Raw genomic sequence first — 21,815 nt, 5'->3', positions numbered from 1 at the left:
TCCCAGGACCCATGTACTGGCTGTGCCAAGACAAAGGAAAATGCTTCTATCTCAGCTCCTTAACCAGGAAGAAGACAATTTTAACTCAATGTTCCATAATCTTCACTGAAAGCCCACGATCCTGACATTGCACTGGGTACTTGAAATACAAACTGATTTCTCCCACTCCTAGTAACAGAAAACAGGTTCATTAAGGATTAGAGAGAGGAAATCAGCCTTTGTTGATAGCGGCTATGTGGCAGGCACTGTACCAGCCAAATGAGCTTCTGGAGAAGGGGCTCATGACCTTAGTGCTGTTTTCTTAAGGTGATATGTTGGGTTGTGTAGAAGAAGAAAGCATCGCATTAATGACCACTTTCCTCCATCAAGCAAGACCAATTACTTCATTCTCTTTATACTCAAATTTCACTTCGGAATGGACTTTTGGTTCCTAAAGGTACTCAAAGGATTAGAGTTATGTTCCCAAACCTACATGTTTCTAAAAGATAATTCATGAAATATATGTTCATTTTCTACCTGCTTTGTGCCAAGAGCCATTTTGTTGGGGGGGACGGTCTTCCAATGATCAAAACAGAACATATTCCCTTTCTGCTCAGAGTACACCCTCATGGTGACGAATGAGTGACAGAGGAGAGAAAAAGCAAACTGAGGTCTTTCTAGGTACTGACAGGGCTAGAAAGAGAAGAAAACAGGGTGGGGTCATAGAGGGACACAGCATGGTTGGAATCAAGGATGCTTCTTTAGAGACATAGCAACTGAACTGAATTATGAATGAAAAATAGGGACCAGTTGTGCAAGAGAGCAGACTGGCCCTGACAGAAGGGACAAGATTGGCAAGTTCAGGGAACAGAGAAAATGCTAGGTATGCATGCAGTGACCAAGGGAAATAGGTCGAGGAGATAAAGGCTCCGAGGTCATGCAGGACCAGGTGATGGAGCAATGGTGAGAAGCTGGTTTTGACACTGAAGGCAATGGGAAACCACTGGAAACTTTTAACTAGAGCTGTGGCATATATTGTCTGATTTTTATTTCTAAAGTTTCCTTTAAATGAGGGCAAATGAGGAAGCAGGAGGACTGGGTCAAGGCTACTTTTGGGGCTCTAAGCAAAAAAGGATGTGGCGCTTTGGGTCAGCAGGGTGAATAAGGAGAAACACTGCAGGAATCCTGTCTTGGTAAAAAAATAATCTCCTGCAAGGTGCATCAAATAGCAGTGGAAGCCCTTGTTTCCTGATGATGTTTTAACCATGAGAAGCCAGGATTCTTAACCAACTTTATTTTTCATCCCTAGTAGGGTACACACTCCTTAGATACAGGGCTTTTGCTTTTCTTGTTGGCCTCACTTGTCTGGGAAGTGCTGTTCTATATTCAGCACCTTGTGGGTGGTGAATAAATATTGATTAAACAAACCCAGTAATGAATCATGTCTGCCTCAAGTTGGGGTGCTTGGTAACAGGGAAAGACAGAAATGAGCTGGGTTCTCTCATCCATAGGGCACAACCAGGCTCGGGGCCTCTGGAGGAAGGGGGGGAAGTTTGGAGCTGCCCCCCTCCTTCCATTCTGTGATGTCCCAGGGATGGGGGTGGTCACTCTATTACCACTTCCCACTGGGTGAGCAGACACTGTCCACACACATCCCAGAGAATCCTTACCAATTGCTCAAAGACAAGCCTGGAAATGATACTCTAGCCAGGGGAACATCCCTGACAGGAGACATGGGCTGTGGATGTAGCAGACGGTGACACACAGTGTTTAAGGAAGGGTCTTTACTGATGGCTGAGTAATATTCCATTGTATCTATGGACCACATCTTCTTAATCCAGTCATCTGTTGAAGGGCATCTCAGCTCCTTCCACAGTTTGGCTATTGTGGACAATGCTGCTATGAACATTGGGATGCATATGGCCCTTCTCTTCACTACATCTGTATCTTTGGGGTAAATATCCAGTAGTGCAATTTCTGGGTCATAGGGTAGCTCTATTTTTAACTTTTTGAGGGTCCTCCACACTGTTTTCCAAAGTGGCTGTACCAACTTGCATTCCCACCAACAGTGTAAGAGGGATCCCCTTTCTCCACATCCTCTCCAACATTTGTTGTTTCTCAGCCATCAGAAAGAATGATCACCCAACATTTGCATCAACATGGATGGGACTGGAGGAGATTATGCTAAGTGAAATAAGTCAAGCAGAGAAAGACAATTATCATATGGTTTCACTTATTTGTGGAACATAAGGAATAGCAGGGAGATCACTAGGAGAAGGAAGGGAAAAATGAAGGGGAGGAAAATAGAGGGGAAGATGAACCATGAGAGACTATGGACTCCGGGAAACAAACTGAGGTTTCAGAGGGTAGGTGGGTAGGGGGATGGGCTAGGCCAGTGATGGGTATTAAGGAGGGCATGTATTACATGGAACACTGGGTGTTATACGCAAACAGTGAATCATGGAACACTACATCAAACACTAATGATGTACTGTATGGAGACTGACATAACATAATAAAAAAAAAAGAAAAAAAAAAGGAAGGGTCTTTACTTCATACAGAGGGAGACAAAAAAAGACCCCAAATGAACCCAGTTTTGTTCGTGATGGCAGGGCTGCCCCAACTTTTCCTGTGAAGGGTCAGATCGGAAGTCTTTTAGGGCCTTCTATCTGCTACAGTCCTGCGATGTGTCATGAAAGCAGCCACTGATAAGAGGTAAAAGAATGGGCATCAGTGTGTTCAAATAAAACTTTATTTATAGATACCAAAACTTGATTTCATATAATTTTCATGGGTTACAAAATATTCGTTTCTTTCCTTCAATGATTTACCCAGTTCTGTGTAGTAAATAAAACAAGGTAATGTAAAAAAACCAACCAAACAAACCATAAAAACCATTCTTGGTTCATGGGACAGACAAAAATAGGCAGCAGGCCACCCATGGGCCATGGCTTATCAACCTTTACTCTGTAGAGGAGGAAAGAAGGAAGATAATCTACCCGAACTTTGTTCAAAAACTGACAACTTCACGTGGTAATCATACTGAAAACTCCTTCTGTTTGTCAGATGCTCGATACACATGACAATTTAGCTGTCTGTATGACATGACATGTTCTGATAACTAGGACTCGGTGGTATCCAATATCTCTTGAGCACCTGCTAATTGGGAGCTACTCTCCCCGCTGGTCTCCTCGCTTCCTCCACACCCTGTTTTATGTTCTCCATGCAGAGGCCAGATGAGTTTTCAGTAACATACTCCAAGTCTGTTTTTCTCCTTCTTGAAACAGTCTGGTGACTTGCCACTTGCCGCTTGCATTTGGAATAAGATGCAAGTGCCTCATCTTGCCCTTGCCACACCTCGTCTCTGCTCTCTCTGCCCAGAGCTGTCCGGGGCCTTTGTGGCAGCTTCCTTCAGCCTAGACACTCCATCCTTCCTCAGGTTTTAGCATGGTTGGTCTTCCTGGGGAATTCCAAACCTAGTTCAAATGTCACCTTTTTTCTAGGACCTGGCCCTGTTTCATTTTCTTCCTAGAACTGGTCTTTATCCCAATTATCTGGTTAATTAACTTGTTTACTTATTTTTGCTTGATTCATCTGACTGAAAGGTAGGATCCATTAAAACCAGGCAATTTCTGTCTAGTCACTGCTGCTTCCTTCCCCAGTGTGAGACTAACGCCTAACATTCAGTAGTATATGTTACATATTTGGTGAATGAATAAAGGAAGGAAATGGTCTGAGGGGTGAGATAATGTTATATTGAGGATTGTGCTAGTATTTTACCCATTGGGAATGAAAGTGCCTGTGATGACAGCATAGGAGTTGAGTGGGGGAGGAAGACAAAGACCTTGAATGGACAAGGAGTAGATTTTGGAAGACCCTTGAGCAATGCTAAAGTGTTTGCCCTTCATTTTGAAGGCAATGGGGGTGGCCACAGAGGGTTTTAAGCAAGGCACAGGAGGAGGAAAGAATTCAGTGTATTTACTGGAATGTCCACTTCTGGAAAATGAGCAAGTATGCACACTGTTATATGCTCTGTTCACACCATTAAGGATGGCAAAGGTCCTGGGGTAATAAGACGATCTTTAACTTAAATGATTGTGGAAAGATGTCAAAAAATGAATTCAAATTCAGTGCAATGGTCACATCCCATCGCATGCTTCCTCTACTTTCTTCTTGAGCTGGGGGAATTTCGAGTAGCTTTTGTTGTATTTCCGGACAACAGTGCTAGAAAAAAAGGTCTCCAAGTTTCAAGCAATTTTGCATTGTTTGACAGAAAGAGTCTGCTCATAAAGGTTTACCTTCAGTCTGAAAGAAAGTGAGGGGGTGGAAATAAAAAAAAAATAAATAAAATGTGGCTCAAGTTTGTGCTTGCAGTTCAAGCTCCGGTGGTCCAACCACGGAAATGACATTTCTGCATGAGGTAAGCCTCTTTTAAAGTGTGTCAACCAGTAAAGTAGGAGCCATTTAAAAATCTGAAGAACAGATTGGAAGAGTTTCTTTTTTTCCTTCCTATGAATCTATCTCCTTTCTTCCATCATTCTCTGTACCTGGAACAGGAAATGGTGAACTTCCATATACCTTCTTTCTTAATGTTCTATGGAAGAAGGTGACAATAATTCACCTGTAGAAACCAGAAGCCAGATCTGCCCCCCAAAGGTAAGAGGAAGGGAACGGGAATGTGAGGCTGTTTGAGGAAGCGTGAGCACAAGGCCCCATCAACTCAGCAGAGGTTTCCACGGACCGTGGCTACGTCCCAGGGCTACCCTGGAGCTCGCTTTTCATCGGCTTTAAGACATTCATTTGTGATGTCTGAGACTACCTTACTTTCAGGAAAAAATAGGAAAGGTCGCCATCTGCCCATTGAGCTCTCTGTTTACACAGATACTGCTTAACAGTGTAAAACTGTTTGAGATGACCACAAAGGGAACGCTGGAGATGCGCAGTGCCCATCAACCATAATTTTACTGTGTTTGTTTCCAATTCCACAATGAATTGCTTTTTTATCCATTCTCTCTATGACCTTCAGGAGCATTCCATGTGCCAGGGGCCACTGTCCTCAGATCGAAGGACACTGAAGGATTTATTCTGTGGAGATGTGCTTGCCTACCGTTTCTTTGCCCACAAGCCTCAAGGGTTCCTTACAAAAGGACAGCCAAGATTAAGGGTGATTTTTAAGAATCACATATTCTGTGCCAAGAGATTCCTGCCTCTGCCTTTGGCTGGTTGCAGTTGCTCAGAAGCTTTCGGTTAGAAATGGGCAAGGGAAGAAATGCTCTGTGAGGCTAGGTAAGGCCGCAGTGAGAAACCTAGACATTGATGGGGTCACTGGTACCACCTGCAACCAGGCAGCCCCCTGTGCATCTCCTGTCGCAAAAGGCCACTGTGGTACTTTCAGCTGTTAGAGGACCTTGGGCGGTCTCTTTGGGCGGATGTGGCTTCCCACTGCAGTGACCGTGATGTAGGGTGGCCACAGGAAAGACTGCTGCACAACTTGAATCTGTAAGGTAAGACAGTGACCCAATTTGGGAGGATCTTCTATTACCTGTGGGGCCTTCCCGAACTTAGATGGCTTGGAAAGATAACACTTACTGAAAAGTCGTCACTGGGGAAGAACAGAAGATCTCGAAGGGGATCATTCCAATGGGTCTTTTCAAGTTCTTCAATGACAGTTTCATAATCCAAAGGCTCGAGGAGCCTGGGCTTTTCCTGCTGTGGAAAAAGAAAATATGATATTAACCACCGACACACATAATTTTGCTTCTTCTCAATGCCTGGTTGGATTTCACTTCTTAGTATTACCAAGGCTTTGACATGATGCAGTCCTTCCAATGGAGTCACAGAGACTCCAGGCATTTAGGGCAAAGCCGCATAACTATTATTTCCAGATCTGAAATAATATGAGAAGATCCTGAAATACTTGACATCTTGCTCAGTAATTCAAGCTGTTCTCCCTGAGCTCCCAAAGCTCACACTATTCAGCCAAACACATCCACTGAATTACGTAAACTTTATCTTTGTCAATTTGAAGAAAGGTCCTCTGCTCGCTCGCTATAGTATTAGGACTGTCATCAGTTTTGTTGAATTAGATCCTTCCTTGTTAGGTTTACTTGGATCTATTTTAAAATGTTGGCTCCCTATTAGCAAGCAAAGTATCACGGGCTGTCTTCGTTGTCACTGAAGCATGGATCCTGTGTCAGGATTAATTGCTTGGCTCTCAGCCTCTTTGCCACCACAGAGAAGCTGGGTAATTCTCTAACAGACCTGAACAATGCAACTGTTACGGACGCAGTGTGGTGAAAATGGAGAAGAGTCTGAAAAATTAGCCAGATAATCACACGGCTTTAAAAGCCTGAAGCCAAGAGGAGAGGCACTTCCCTCAAAGAAACGGCCTATAGCACCAAATGATGAATGCCAGCGGGGAAAAGGTGTGATTGTCACATTACAGGGTTGATGTGTTTAGTCCAAACATGTGAGAAAAATGGGTCCCCAAAGAAAGCATAAGTTACAAGACAGAAAACCAAGGACACAGTTTTGAGTTCCCTAGCCCTTTGATAAATATCTGTACAACTTAAATGAAAAAGGACGGTCTTTGAGATTATTTGGGGGCTCTCAGAAGCTGGAGTGGTCACCATGAACTTTGGATGGTAAGGGGGAATCTCATAAATGGAAAAAACTTTTTTTTCTCCAGCACGTCAATGACATCAACAGTTTCCTGTCGACCTCACCCCTCCCCAGTCTGCAAAGCACAGAGGTTTAGTTTTGATTTCCAAGGCCTTCTCTGCTGATGTAGCCCCAGAAACTTCCACCAACATTTTAACAATTGCAATTGGCTCCTCAAATAGCAGTCGATGTTTTTTCTAAATATAAACAAAACCAAAAAGAAGATGTGACACCGTGGACCGCTAACAAGGATTTCCATGTACTTGGGGCATTAAAACAAAACAGGACAAACCCATTTTACAAATGCTTAAGTAAACTAAAGACGATGTAAGGTGAACATTCTCTCTGGAGGGGCCCGTCAAGTTAGACTGCCAGATCTAGCAAATATAAACACAGGACTCCATGTAATATTTGGAGAAAAGATATTTAGTTGTCCCACAAAACCTTTTTAGTGAAAGAGCCACGTGAAATGTTCACTATCTTGCAGCAGAAGACACAGAGACACTATGGCATGATTTAGGCAATTAAAAAAAAAAAGTCCTTCTAGAATCCTTGCCTTTTGACATGACTATTTTATGTGGACTTATTTTAAGTTCCAATTCCCTATTTTCCCAGGCCAAGGTTAATCTCAAGGACCACAAATTGATAGCTCAAGAGACAAATGCAGGCTCCAGATGTTAGATTTGGCTTTATTTTAGTTTATTTTTCATTGGCTTTGAACGTCTTCAAGTAGCGGCAACTCACTGGAGCTCAGCTATGGACCTCCGAGCTCCGTACCTGGGAAATCTTACCCGGCAATGTCACATGCTACTCCTTTAGACCTTCAAGTCTGAAACATGTGGCTTATTTAGGAACTTCCTCCTTCTTTTAATATTATGTTTGTGCATGAAATGTAGCAAATATACCATAGATTTGGCATATGTCCCTTTCCCTCTGGTTCTCCTGCTTAAGGATCCTGACGCCCTTCAGCACTCATATACCAACAGCCCATGATGTAACTACTGATATTTTCTCTCTTCTCCCCGTCCTCACGTCTACATGAACAGGACTGCGAGCGTGTGGCTTGCTATCAGGGTGTGTTGCAATTTATGGGTTTAAAAGCAGACAATATAAGATGTTTTAGGGGGGCTTTTACTATCCCATTCTCACCATCCTTTTAAATTTATCTCCCTTAGTTGCAAATGTGACCATTAATATCAAGCTTGAGACAAGGAGACCTTCAAAGAAATGTTTCACAGGGCCCCCCACTCCACCTAGAATTAGCCCCACCTCAATTAGTACAGTAAGATCAGAGCTCACAAGTCACAGGGTATTAATAAAACCATAGAAAAATTAATCCCCACCTCTCCTTGATGCACGTAATAAAAAGGCATAGCCTATAAACATCTGTTGGAAGGTGTATTTTTATTAATTCATTTAAGGCTAGGATATATCCGCCAATCAATAGATGACATTTATTAAGGTTTTCCTGTTTAAATGTTACATTGAGGTTATTTTGACACAGGGCTGCAAAACCTAGCAGAGCTGCTTCAAATAATGCATGAATTTTTTGACTTCTGAGAGATAGATTAGTAAAGTTCTATCTTTCCAGGGAATGTGTTAGTCAAAGGGCAGCATTCAAGGCATCCAGTGTTTCATAATTTTGTGGCTATGAGGTTTAAAAATGAAAAGAACAATGATACATTCTGTAGCACCCAGGGCCTGGGATTTGGTGATGCTTGGCATGAATGCTTTATGCATCTGTGATGTGAGGATTCAGGTCAAGCGACCAGTAGTTCTCTCTGGAGTGAGAGAGAGAGAGCTGTCTGCTCAGTGTTCTGTCAAAGAGACAGATGTATATGAACACGGTGGAATCCGTTAATTTCTTACTACTGCTCCTTGCAGAGGTGTTGAGTGAAAATGAGAGCTGAGGAGCATTGATTTATAGCTTTAGAACAGTTGGGTTGTCCCTCCTGAATTTAATGTGCTTCTTTCTTTTGGAAATGCACCAACTGGGCTAAGGCGTGTGCCAAGATTACCCTGAATTGGATTGGATTTTTATAGTGCTTTTTACTCTTGCTCTCTCTCAAATGACTAATGAATTTCATTAGCTGCTCTAAAATCGCTCCAGGCATGGGAAAAGGCACCCACCAGTACCTGTGATTACGCAGCAGACGTGTTGCTCTGCAGTGTTAATAGGCCCTGTTCTTCTCATAAATACTGAGGGATTTGTTTGATCTACTTCCCCGAATCCACAGCTCTCCTCCAATTCAACTTCACAGCAGAAGAATGGGCTCCTGTCACAAAAACAGATGCTTTCTTTCCTTCCTCTTATTCTACAACTTCTCAGGGAATGCCAACAGTGTATCTAAGCCTTAGAGCTGGTAAACCTGCCATCTTAGTAATAGCCCAGGCTGTCAAGAGTCATTTAATTTGGTTTGAAGGAGCAGATTGTCCATGCCTTAGCTAAAGATGCAAATTTTAAGGACATAGTACATTGTTGCAAGGATCTGAATTAATTTCATAATTATAATTCAAAATCAAATGGGTAAAAAAAGGACAACTGAAGATCTCAGCATTTGACAGCACGTAACAATGACAAGTTAAATGACAAAATTATCAAGCTAGACTTTTCTCCACACTAGAAGTACAATCTAACTAAGAAATAACCTAGACTGGGGCGCCTGGGTGGTTAAGTCAGTGTAGTGTCTGCCTTCGGCTCAGGTCATGATCCCAGGGTCCTGGGATCAAGCCCCACATAGGCTCTCTGCTCAGCGGGGAGTCTGCTTCTCCCTCTCCCTCTCCCTGCCGCTCTGCCTACTTGTGCTCTCTCTCTGTCAAATAAATATATAAAATCTTAAAAAAAAATAACCTAGACTACCCAGCCTTATTTTAGGGGAGTCCAAAGTAAAAGGGAGAGTATGATTATAGGTGTTTTATGCTGAGGTGAACAGAGAGTGTAACATGTACTTTGGAACCAGAATTTCCAGGGTTCTAGCTCTGGAATTGCTACTTATGGGCTATGGAATGTTGGACATGTTAATTAGAATCTCTGTGCCTTAATTTCCAATCTGTAAAATGGACATCTTAGTAGAAGTTACATTATAGGATTAAATGAGGTAATATATGTTATACTTTTAGAATAACACCAAACCCATAGTACCAATTCCATAAGTGTTAAGTAAAGTCTGTGAGTTTGAATTTCCACTAGTCATGAATTTAAAGCACTTAAATTTAATGTGTACAAACACCAAAGAGGAGGCACTCAATAAGTATTTGTTGAGTAAAAAAATTTACATCTTTTCACCCAGGAATTCCTTTTTTGAGATCCTATTTTAAAGAAATAACTGCACATATAAACCAAGATGTATAAAAGGATGTCTTTGCAACATCGTCTTTGGATCAACATGGAGGAAAAAATATTGACCTTAATCCAAGAGGGGTAAGAAAGGCAGGCAGGATGGTGGAGGTCATATCCTAAAAGTGAAGACACTAGAGCTGCTGTCAAAAACATTGGTTCCTCAAAACATTAAAAATAGAACTACCCAGTGACTCAGCAATTGCACTATTAGGTATTTATCCAAAGGATACAAACACAGTGATCTAAAGGGGCACATGCACCCCAATGTTTATAGCAGCAATGTCTACAATAGCCAAATTATGAAAAGAGCCCAAATGTCTATCAACAGATGAACGGATAAAGAAGATGTGGTGACATACAATGGAATATTACTCAGCCATCAAAAAGAATGAATTTTTGCCATTTGCAATGACGTGGATAGAACTACAGGGTATTATGCTTAGCGAAATAAGTCAGTCAAAGAAAGACAAATACCATATGATTTCACTCATATATGGAATTTAAGAAACAAAACAGTTGAACATAGGGGAAGGGAAGGAAAAATAAAATAAGATAAAAACAGAGGGGGAGGCAAACCATAAAAGACTCTTAACTATAGGGAACAAACTGAGGGTTGCTGGAGGGGAGGTTGGTGGGGGATTGGGTAACTGGGTGATGGACATTAAGGAGGGCACTTGATGTAATGAGCACTGGGTGCTATATGCAACTGATGAGTCACTAAATTCTACCCCAGAACTAATACACTATCTGTTGACTAAATTGAATTTAAATTTAAAAAAATTTTAAAAACCAGTGATTGATATTTTTCAGACTTGTGTGTAGTGGACAGAGGCTTACTGCTGTAATGGGCTTTGGAAAAGACACTGGAAATAGGATGTGGATTAAAACACACTAATAAATGATTGTGTCATACCTGCCATGGTTTCCTCCTTGTAACTCTTCAATTCTTTAGTAAAAGTAGTAACAGTGTTTTGTATATGATTGGTTTTTTGGGGGAAAATATGAGGAGGCTGGGGTCCATGATGAAGATGTCCAAGATGGCAAGCTTGGCTACAGAAGGAGAGACAATGATTCTAGATGCACACATATTATAATATGGAAGTTTGAATCTAAAATACTTGGATCTCTAAGGGACAGTGAGGCCTGAAAGACAAGGCCAGCTAAAAATGGGAAACAGGAATCATTGAGGTGAAGGAATGATTAGGGAATTATGGCACATCCATTCTAAGAAACAATACATGGCCATTAAAACTGAGTTTTAGGAAGTGGGTAAAAACAAGCAAAATCGCTTATGCATTATTATTAAATAAAAGTGGGATTAAGTATTGTACACCAGAATTTAAATTTAAATTTAAACTAAATCTGCACAAGATCTAAATAATTTAAAGAAAGATTAGAGATATAGATCTAAATATTATCAGTTATTATATTTGGATGGGATATAACATTTAGGATTTTGCTATTTTGACTTCTCACATTTTCCAGATTTTTCTGTAACGAACATGTATTGCTTTCATTGGGGTGAAAAAATGAACTTGGTCTTTCAAAACTATCATGCCTCCATGGAAGCACTAGGGAATTATTTGATTTTAAAACTGTTTACCCTTTGAAGACCCACCAGAGAGGAGACGTAAAAATTCACAGTGGGGACTTTACATGGAAGTTCAACCAGGAACAGCTTCAAGTAATTAAAAAAGATACATAAAACACTGGGGAAAGAGGACTGGGGAAAATAATTACAGATTATATACGTGGTCCTAGAATCTAATGTCAGCAAAAAAGAGAAGAACAATTAGCAATGTATTAACTGAAGTATTTTGAGCTTCGTAGGGAACTGCAGACTCGGTTAAGTTACTTAAACACCTCTGTTCATTGGTCATTGTGGCAAAGGTTTTGAAGTCAGAATCTCTAGTTGGAGGGTCACAGTGTTTTACCCACCAGCTATGTAACTGGGACAAGGTATTCAAGTTGTGTCTGAGTGAGGTTGATTTAAAAGAGTCAAAGAGCAACTTCCTGTTTGTGGCAGTCTTATTACAAGGATCAGGAGATGAAGCATGAGGGGGTATTAAGTGAACCACCAAATGCCAGACAATTATAGATTTGTCTTTATTTGAAAAGGACTGAAAATTACCCCACATGTTTTACTCAAAAGCATCTACCAAAACCGAGTCAAACCAACCAACCAATTAAACTCATTACACTAAATTTATCTTCATGTACCAGAAACTGTGGTCTGTGTTTCTATATTTATTATCTAAATTTCCTTTAAAAAAAAAGAAAACCCTTAATATCTAGCGATTCTGTGGAAGCAAAAGAAGTAGTAACATAAGGAAAACACTGACATTTCTTTAAAAAAGGGCAATGACTCTTCTGTGAATTTCCTGAAGTCTGGCTACTCTACCCCCCAAAGAAAAAAGAAAGGAAATCTACCTAATCATGTATATTAGTAAAGGGAGGTGACTGAAATTCTACCCTTTATTTTGCTTGGGAGCCAGCCTAGAAAATATTTTCAGTTATTTATACTTCTAGATTTAAAAAAAAAAAGGATCAAATTTAAGATGAGTTTAGTATCGAAGTCATTGGCTTTGCAAATGTAAATGCCTAGAGAACAATCAGGGTGTAGGTATAGAATTTCTTTCTGTAGCTCTAAGCTACCTTCCTGCAGGTCAAGCTTGTCGGCACCAGGAGTAAATAGGATCGCTAAGTACTGATCAGGAAAAGGGGTTGATGGGATGAAGAATGGAGAACCACTGCAACAGTAAATTCTTCATTTTGGGAGGCCACGTATTTGTGTTCTAAATGTTAAGTGTAATTAAGGAGCCAGGCCTTGGTTACTCACCACTGGCATCACTCTAGTTCGTTGATCTGAACTCATACTATTCCCTTGGTTCTCCTTTTCAAAATATCTGATTTTTTCAGGAAATGCTATTATGAAAAAAGATATCCCCCCCTGCCTTTGAGAACTTCTCTATTCTTTCTGTGACATGCCTACGCTCTGTGATGCTAGTTGAGGCTTTCTCAATCTTCCTCAATCAGCCTTGTCCTTTCCAGATATCTGAACATTTATTCTAATTTGAATATTCATAACAGAATTAATTTATATCTGAGTGCCTTCTTCAGTTTACAAAACCACTCATTTTGGCTAATGATCCAGGAGAACAAACAAACAAAAATTGATATTTACTTCAGGACCAATACAATAGACTCTGTCAAGGCATGACATGCCAATTATTTAAACATCCTCTTCACATCTTGGCAAACAGACAAGCAAAAACCTAACAGCGAAGATCCACAGGGTTTTTAGAGGAACCCCAAAAAGAATTCCAATCTCAAGATCTCCAAAACAAATTAGAAACAACACAGCTGTTAACTCATTTAAGCGTTATCAAGATAACTGATTAAATTTCTTAGAGGAAATAAAAATACAAATGACACATGGATTCTTGAGACCTTAACTTAATCCAGGACCCTTTGGCCTTAGTGCCATTGGAACGGAACCAACTTCCACACTATTTGTGCGTAAAATAAATGAGAAAATTGGAGAGAGCCCACACAGCTGTATCCATGGCCACAGCTGTCAGCCAGTGGTCGTGTGACAGATTTAATTCAGCCTTTCATCAAAGGGAGTTTCACTGGACAACGTCTCAAATGTTTGAGCTTTAGAAAACAAGACTAGCTTTCCTTACCAAAGAGGAAATGATTAAGTAAGGAATAAGCCATCTTATGCTGACCCTTTAACCTTCTCTCTGTCTTGAAGTACACAGTTTCATGAGAATGGAAAAACACTAGCTAAATCAAAGTTAAGAACTGTACAGCTGGGCAGGCTCAGATTAAGCCGAATTTGGAAATGGTTCCCTTGGTAACAAAAACGGACATAGATCTCAGAAGAAACCAACCAGTAGTAACTCTTTAAATGTCTTAGTCTGTTTCAGTGAAATGAAGCAGATGAAAGTTGGTAAATTAAGAAGCCCTTTGCAAATATAAAGAAAGGTAAGGGGCGCCTGGGTGGCTTGGGGCGCCTGGGTGGCACAGCGGTTAAGCATCTGCCTTCGGCTCAGGGCGTGATCCCGGCGTTGTGGGATCGAGCCCCACATCAGGCTCCTCTGCTATGAGCCTGCTTCTTCCTCTCCCACTCCCCCTGCTTGTGTTCCCTCTCTCGCTGGCTGTCTCTATCTCTGTCAAATAAATAAATAAAATCTTTAAAAAAAAAAAAAAAGAAAGGTAAGTCATCATATTCAATATAAACATCATAGTTAGAAAAATCGGAATATTCCATTTTATTAACCCATCATGTCATTAGGAAAACCAAGCACCCCAATGAGCTTTCTAGAATCTCTGATGTAAGGTAAATTTTCCAACTGAATTCAGACCTTTTCGGTCTTATTTTCTTTTTAAGGAAATTTGACCATTTATACCTCTTAGCAGCACAACAAAATTCTCACATTTTTTGTATAGCAAATAATAGCAAAAAAAAAAAAAAAAAAAAAAGAATGGTTGCTTCTCCATCTAACACGGGTCCTTATAAAGAAGTAGGAAATGTCCAAGAAGATCTGAATCAAATTTAATTACATGTCTCAGTTAGTTTTCTAGAGACACTTGAAAGATAATAAATATCATTAAAAATACATCACAACCCAATTACAAGGCTTCCTGATAGCAGAGAAATTAATGCCTTAGAACCAACTGCTGGGAATTTTAGATTAATTTATATGAAATCTGTGATGAAATCCGCCACTGGCTTAAACTCTAATACTATTTTAGTATGTTAACCATCACACAAATGAACTTTCAAGTTGAGTGTGAGGAGTGTGTGTGTATGTGTGTGTACAAATGTATATATACATCAACACATAGGTGCCACACACACAAGAATGTAACTAGTTCCGTCAACCCCATGTGTCCTATGTGTTCAATAAATCTTTCCATAATGACAGTCAGCTCCTTCTTTTATTTCCTTTCCTCCTTTGGGCTACTTGAGATTGAATGTGTATAGTGAGCGTTTGTTGTTTTTTGGCCCAGGCAACACCCGCCCTGCTTTCTTTTTGTACTAGCATTTCATTTGCCTCTGTGGACTTCTCTCCCCATCCCCAATAGGGACAGTCTTGGTGAGTCTCAGTGTCTGCAGCTACTGGACTGTCGTGTGGGACTCTGGCCTCTTTCCACTCAAGATTCAGAGTGCCGGGGGGAGGGGTTGAATGGGCCTGGCTAGGATCACATGCCCTGCACCATCAGATAAGCAGGATCCTTTTAATTACCAGACTCACCCAGGACCATGAGAAGTAGTTAACACTTTCTCTCACTGAGTATCCCTATGAAGCCTAGAAGAGATCATTATTGCTTTATTTTACAGATCCAGAAACCTGGATTCTGGAGACTTCCTCAGCAACTGATATCTCAATCCATCTCAGTGTGAAAAACCTATGGTCCTCCCCACTCCACCAGCCAAGGTCATGGCGTCACGGGAATAGAAAACAGAAAAGCTTTTTTCCCCCGTCTGCAGGGAAGCTGCTGAAACACAGCTACCGTTTCGAGTACTAACTCTGTTCCGTTTGTGAGTTTTTGCAATGAAGGACATCTGGAGGCTGGTGTGAGGTCACTGGGCACCTCATGGAAGGCAGTGGTGGCGAAAGAGGACCAAAACGATATTTATAAGTGGGTAAGGAGGATGAAGAAAAGGAAATGAAGGAATACTAAGGAAATGTACCTTGAATGCTAGCTAATGACTGTGTCAAACACCACAGTGGAAATTGCCACTGATTGGGGGAGTGTCTACATCCACAAAGATTTGGGCCACGACCACCATCTGGGGAATAAAAAGAGCTGTCTGACTCATGGCGTTACTTCCTGTCTGTTGTGCATAGCCCTCCCTGACAAATGGTCCACCTCCTGCTCCGATGTTATAAACGGCATCGTCATGAAGTGGACTCCGCCGCATTGGCAGCTCTCCTCCACCTTGCTTTCCTCCTGGCTTAACTCTTCTCTTGGCAGTTGGTCTTAAGGAAAGTAAGCTCATTCTTGCTTAAGTCTCAAGCACCTCTCCTGAGTCCATTTAAAAGCGTCTTCTCTGCAGCTGCCGGCACAGGAGCTGGCTGCCCCTTCTTGCTGCACTCAGAGTCCTCTGCCTAGATTCTTGGGTCAGATCAAGTTTCAATTTACACTTCTCTATTTCCATCGTCAGACTGAATTCAGACCCCCCCCCATTACTTCAGCTTTTTTTGCTTTCTCTAACCACCCATTTATAGCTCTCAGCACTGCTTTCTATTGTTTGAACCCGGAATCTGGTCCCATTTCATTGTTACCTGCACCAATAATCCTGGGACCCTTGCCTGTGCTTCCTTTCAGCTAACTGGCTCATTATGAAATAGCTCAAATAGGTAATGGTCACTGTTCGTATAAAACAAGGAGTAAGAGTGAGAAGGCGGCACAGATGACCAGGGAGAAAGGCTGCTCACAAACATGGAAGAACAGATTAAAAATGCACTTAAAAGACAATAGCACAATATACTTAATAAAATGGTGTATGTGAGAGATATGTTAAAGATGTTCAGATTAGATTCTCTTTCTATAGTTTTCACTTTTCTATTGACAGGCTGATAGGCTATTAGGAAAGACGAGAGCAAGAATTTTCATGTGTATCCAAAGTTTTTCCAAATAATTTTGAATCCTGCAGATTAATGATCCACAAGCCAGTAACAACTTAAAAAGAACAACTTGCATTTATTTAAGTGAAGTTTTACATTTTTTTTCCTGACTGTACAGATGACTGATATAATAATTTAACTTAATCGTGTGTTTAATCTTTCCAAATTAGGACATGCAACTTAGGGAGGAAACTGTCTTTTTACTGACTTCCTATGCACCACAGATCATACTGAATGATTGGTTAAAAAAATAAAAATAAAAATAGCCAAGCAGTTTTTAAAAAACCAACCACAGAGTATCATACACACTTCAAAAATTAGGAGAAGTAGGTCTACTTGATGATTCAACATTAAGTTTCATTTTCCTGGAACCTCTCTTATAATGTAACTGCTCTCTCTTACGATATATCGACTGTGACAAGTTATTTAAAATATATGAAGGCCTTTCTTAGACAGTACCCTTGAAAACTGGATTAATAAAGGAAACTTCCAAACAATTAAAAATTCCAACAGAATTACTCAGCTATCAGAAAGAACGAGTTCTCAACAATTGCTGCAACATGGACGGCACTGGAGGAGATAATGCTAAGTGAAATAAGGCAAGCAGAGAAAGACAACTATCATATGATTTCTCTCATCTATGGAACATAAGAACTAGGATGATCCGTAGGGGAAGAAAGGGATAAAGAAAGGGGGGGTAATCAGAAGGGGGAATGAAGCATGAGAGACTATGGACTCTGAGAAACAGACTGAGGGCTTCAGAGGGGAGGGGGGTGGGGGAATGGGATAGGCTGGTGATGGGTAGTAAGGAGGGCACGTATTGCATGGTGCACTGGGTGTTATATGCAACTAATGAAGCATCGAACTTTACATCAGAAACCAGGGATGTACTGTATGGTGACTAACAATATAATAAAAAAACATTAAAAAAAATAAACAGCTTCAAACAGCATCTGAAGGAAACGGAATAAACAAAATTGTGGGGCTGTGTCATGTGAGTATCAAGTTTGGGTTGTATGCCTTTTAGGAAGTCGCTGTGTTCTGGTGAAGCATTCCAGATTACTGTGGAATGAAACCATTTCTAAATTTGCCTTAGAACAATAAATGGTTTGTTGAATTCAAAATCCACATGATCACAACAAAAACAGATAATCCATCATAATTATCTGCCGCAGTCATTATTTCTCCTTCCACTACACTAGAAGTATACCCAAAAATCAAAAGAAAGTATTTTATATCCTCTGATACAACCTTAGGCCTGGTCTTCATGTGTTGGGCATTTTGTTATTTGAATGGCTTCTTCCTTATCTCCTATCAAGTCGTCTCTGAAGTTTGTCTAGAGATATTTAGTTTTTAGAAAGTTTAGATACTTGCGCTGTGGAAAGTCCAGACTGGCTTTGGGCACCTTAGCCAAGGTGGGGGTGGGAGAGGGGTAAAAACCCACAGGGCATTTCTAAGCAACCCCATTAGCACATGGAGCCATCTGGGACCCCCCTGAGTGCTCATCTTGATGCAATTCAGAATTTTGTCTCCTGAGTGACTCTGTTACTCTTCAGCTTTTTGCAAGGCTTCCAGGAGGAAGGTGTCACCTCTATAGTCCAGTGGCTTAAATGTCACCATCACTGAAAAGGCAATCTCACTACAGTTATCACCCCTGTTCCCTTGTCCTTGGAAATGGAAATACTTCACTTGGTTTTACTAATATGACATAACACTGTTGACTCCCCACTTTTTACAGTGTTCAAATCATCTTCGTGGTGACCATGGTCAAACTGAATTCTAATAAACCATCTTAAGACAGACTGGTATTGCTATGAACATGTTTATGGAAGAGTAACTAAGGTTCAGAATGATTTCAGTTATCTACCCAAGGTCATACAGAAGGTAGGAGAGACGGTCACACAGAATGACCCCTTAGCACTCGAACGAAGTGTTTCACTTCTTTGGATTCTCTTTTTTCAAAAATAAAAACCTCATCTCTGGATAATACTTAGGATGGATTGAGCAACCCCCTGATCTGCGGAAGAGACAACCTGGGAAAGAAGATACACCTATCTCAGGAAGACCAGGGCAGGCAGCGGTAGCGGCCTGTCCCCAGTGCCTTCCACAGAAGAAAGCTAATCACTGTATGAATGATCTTAATTAAATGTGAATGCATAGCTACTGAATGCTGTGGGAAAACTCCCTCCTTACCTTGGCTGCATTTCCCATAGTGCTCGGTAGCAATACCTTCAAATTCAATTAAGATAATTCCTAGAATGATTAGCTTCATTATATGGTGAGACACTGGGGACTGTCCTGTTGCCAGGCTGTATGTGTGGTCTGTGTGAGATAGACAGGTTCTTCTCCTGCCTCTTGTCTCTCTTGGTGGTCACAAGAAGAAGCCAACCTCACTGTGACATCATCCAAGGAACTTCCAAATTCCACCGAGAGAAAGGCAACTGGGAAATTATATTTTTTGGTCTGTTCTAAAGGTTAAAATCATCCCAAACCAACCAAGCTTTTCAAACACTTATCCTCTTCAACAGGCTCATGGTAAACAATAGATGAGGGGCTTGCAAGCCAGTAGACAAGACACAACCGGGGACCCACAGTGGGTGCATGGGGACCAAAAGGTTAGTTTTAAGACTCTGCATATTCCAGTTCTGAAATGCTGGGTGGAGTGATATGAGAACAAGGCTGAAGGGCTCATTTGCCTGTGGTTCCCAATGGGAGACACACACCACCGAGATACTGAGACAGAAACCGACCAAAAAACAACACGGCACCAGTCCTGTGAACCAGACCTCCGATAAATTCTGTTCACGTTAAACTACTGTCAAATACATTGTTAATATAAACAGAACCACTATCACTTAAGACAGAATGTTCTTGTACCTGATTTTGGCCTATCAGGGGCTGAATGACTGACTACTCATTAATTTGATTATTCATATTCATTAAATGACTATTTGTAAATAATCATTCTATTATCATATATGTAATTTTGAAAAAGCCACTCTGTTTCTAGATTAAAGATGTCAATATGAACAAAAAGATTCTTTACCCCTAGAGCAGGGGTTCTCAACCAGGGACATCACCCTCTCTGTCCCAGGGGCCATTTGACAACGTTTGGAGACATTTTTGATTGTCACAACTGGGGAGCGAGTGTTCCCGTCTAGTGCGTAGAGGCCAGGGATGTTGTTAAGTGTCTCACAATGCCCAGGACAGCTTGGCACGAGAAAGAAGTCTTGGAGCCAAAATAGCAATAGTGCTGAGGTTGAGAACCCCTGCCCTGAAGAAAGCAAGCAAACCCTAAACCACTCTGTAAAATGAATGTTCCTGTGGGAAGAGCTGCCTGATAATGTTGTCACAGCCATTTATCGTATAACGTGGGTCTTCCACGTTACATGTGAGTGAGTCACTGACGTGCTCCAGCAAGAGGCTCTGATATTCAGCCATGGTATTTCCTACAGAGAGGCATGTAGAATTCTATAACAGGTACACATTTCCAGAGCCCTCATTTTGTTTGCAAACAATAATAAGGCAGAAACATTTTTAACCATAAACAAACCAAATCTTTTTAACCTTTAAAACTTATTATTTTTCACATTCTTACTTGGCTCATTTAATCAAATATTTACATACACTTTCTTTCATAATTTGGACCACTCTTTCTAAGAATTTTGAAACAAATGAGTGATATGTGATCAAAATAGAGCAGTAATTAAAAAAAAAAACCCACAATTACATACAAGTCATCAATTGAGGTCATTAATTGAAGTTATTGTAGGCTTTCTTTAAAAACGAAAAGATTCTAGTAATATTCCAGTAATAGTTAAACTATTTAAACCCTCTCTCAATATGTTTTAAGATAATGATGTAAATAAAAGAGGATATTTATGAGCCAAATAGAATATTCTGTTCCATCTAGGACCTTGCCCAGCGCCTATGTTAGAACACCACCCACAGCTAATCTCTGTTTTTCAAGTATTGAAGAAAAGATGAAAAACAAACATTGACATCTGGATACCTACAGAGCTAAATCTGTGGATTTCTTCTTGATTTATTCTCCTCACTGTTCTTCTCTTCTTCCGAAATTCACTGGCCTCCCGTTTAAAAACCTTTCCTCTGAAGCTCATTGTATCCTGTTATTTGTGTCGCAAAATATTTAAAAATACCAATTTTGTTAAGCACCTTCCTTCTGAAGCTTCACCAGGCCGAACAAATCCTCCTTCTCTGGTGAAAAGGGAAATGCTCATGCAACATTACCATCACTCAACAGAAAGGAAAAGAAAACCAACGAGTTACCGCTTCCTGTCCCTACCAGCTGCTCTGATAGGCTTCTCTGTGCATATTCTCCCTAGTCACCTGCTTTAGAGTAAGACAAACATTTAAGAGACATTTAAGAGAATTGCTCAAAGCTAAATAAATCATGGGATGTAAAATCACCCATGGAACCAAGTCGAGACTGAATTAAAGAGCTGATTGATTGTAGGGCTCTATGTCTGCCACCGAAACAGCCACCAAACTTCATCATCCTGAGTGGATCCAACGGGAAACTGTCATAATATACCTGGGGTCTGAGAAGTCTGTTTCAAGGAGTTGCTCATGCAAATGTAGATTAAGTGAGTGGTCTTCCAAGACGATCACTTAAGTTGCAAGGAGAAATTAGAATTCTATTCATATTGGTTATCTAAATAAACTGCAATCTACTACTACTTCATATAATAGATATTGACGTGGATACCTTGATTCTCTATGCCAAATGGTTACAGTCAAATAGTTAATTCCCTAAATCTGTATTCACTTTCTCTGGGGCTATTTAGAACTGCAACTCTCCCTTCAAACCTACCTGAATTCTCCTTCCTGTTTTATTCTTCTTGACACTTACTAGCATGTGACACTACTATACATTATACTTATTTATGTTACTTATGGTTTGTTTTCCACAAGAGTGGGAATTTTGTCTGTTTCATGTACCCTGTCTTCGGTGATGACAACAGTGCTTGGCATCCAGAAGTTTCTCAGTATATAACTGTTAAGTTTAATGAAAGTATAAATGAGGGACTGGGGCGCTTGGGTGGCTCAGTCGGTTAAGTATCTGCCTTCGGCTCAGGTAGTGATCTCAGGGTCCTGGGATTGAGCTCCGCATGGCATCTGGGCTCCCTGCTCAGCGGGGAGTCTGCTTCTCCCTCTCCTTCTGCCACTCCCTC

The 21,815-nt window shown here is 40.7% G+C and overlaps 1 protein-coding gene across 5 annotated transcripts in view; it reads right to left on the bottom strand.

Moving 5' to 3' along the window:
• DOCK10 (dedicator of cytokinesis 10) overlaps window positions 1–21,815 on the bottom strand; it is a 262,401-nt gene that overhangs the window by 145,070 nt on the left and 95,516 nt on the right. For 2 of the 5 annotated variants that reach the window (XM_040639806.1, XM_040639813.1), the window contains exon 2: window positions 5,569–5,688. In XM_040639806.1, the coding sequence (XP_040495740.1) occupies window positions 5,569–5,688 (120 nt within the window). Of the gene's footprint in view, window positions 1–5,568; window positions 5,689–20,636; window positions 20,885–21,815 lie in introns of those variants that run through there. The other 3 variants (XM_008690400.2, XM_040639812.1, XM_040639809.1) reach the window with 3 other exon arrangements.

The sequence above is a fragment of the Ursus maritimus genome, unplaced genomic scaffold, assembly GCF_017311325.1.
Source record: "Ursus maritimus isolate PB19 unplaced genomic scaffold, ASM1731132v1 scaffold_1, whole genome shotgun sequence".
Taxonomy (NCBI): domain Eukaryota; kingdom Metazoa; phylum Chordata; class Mammalia; order Carnivora; family Ursidae; genus Ursus; species Ursus maritimus.
Note: the sequence above shows the minus strand (reverse complement) of the source record. Positions and strands in the feature narration are given on the sequence as shown.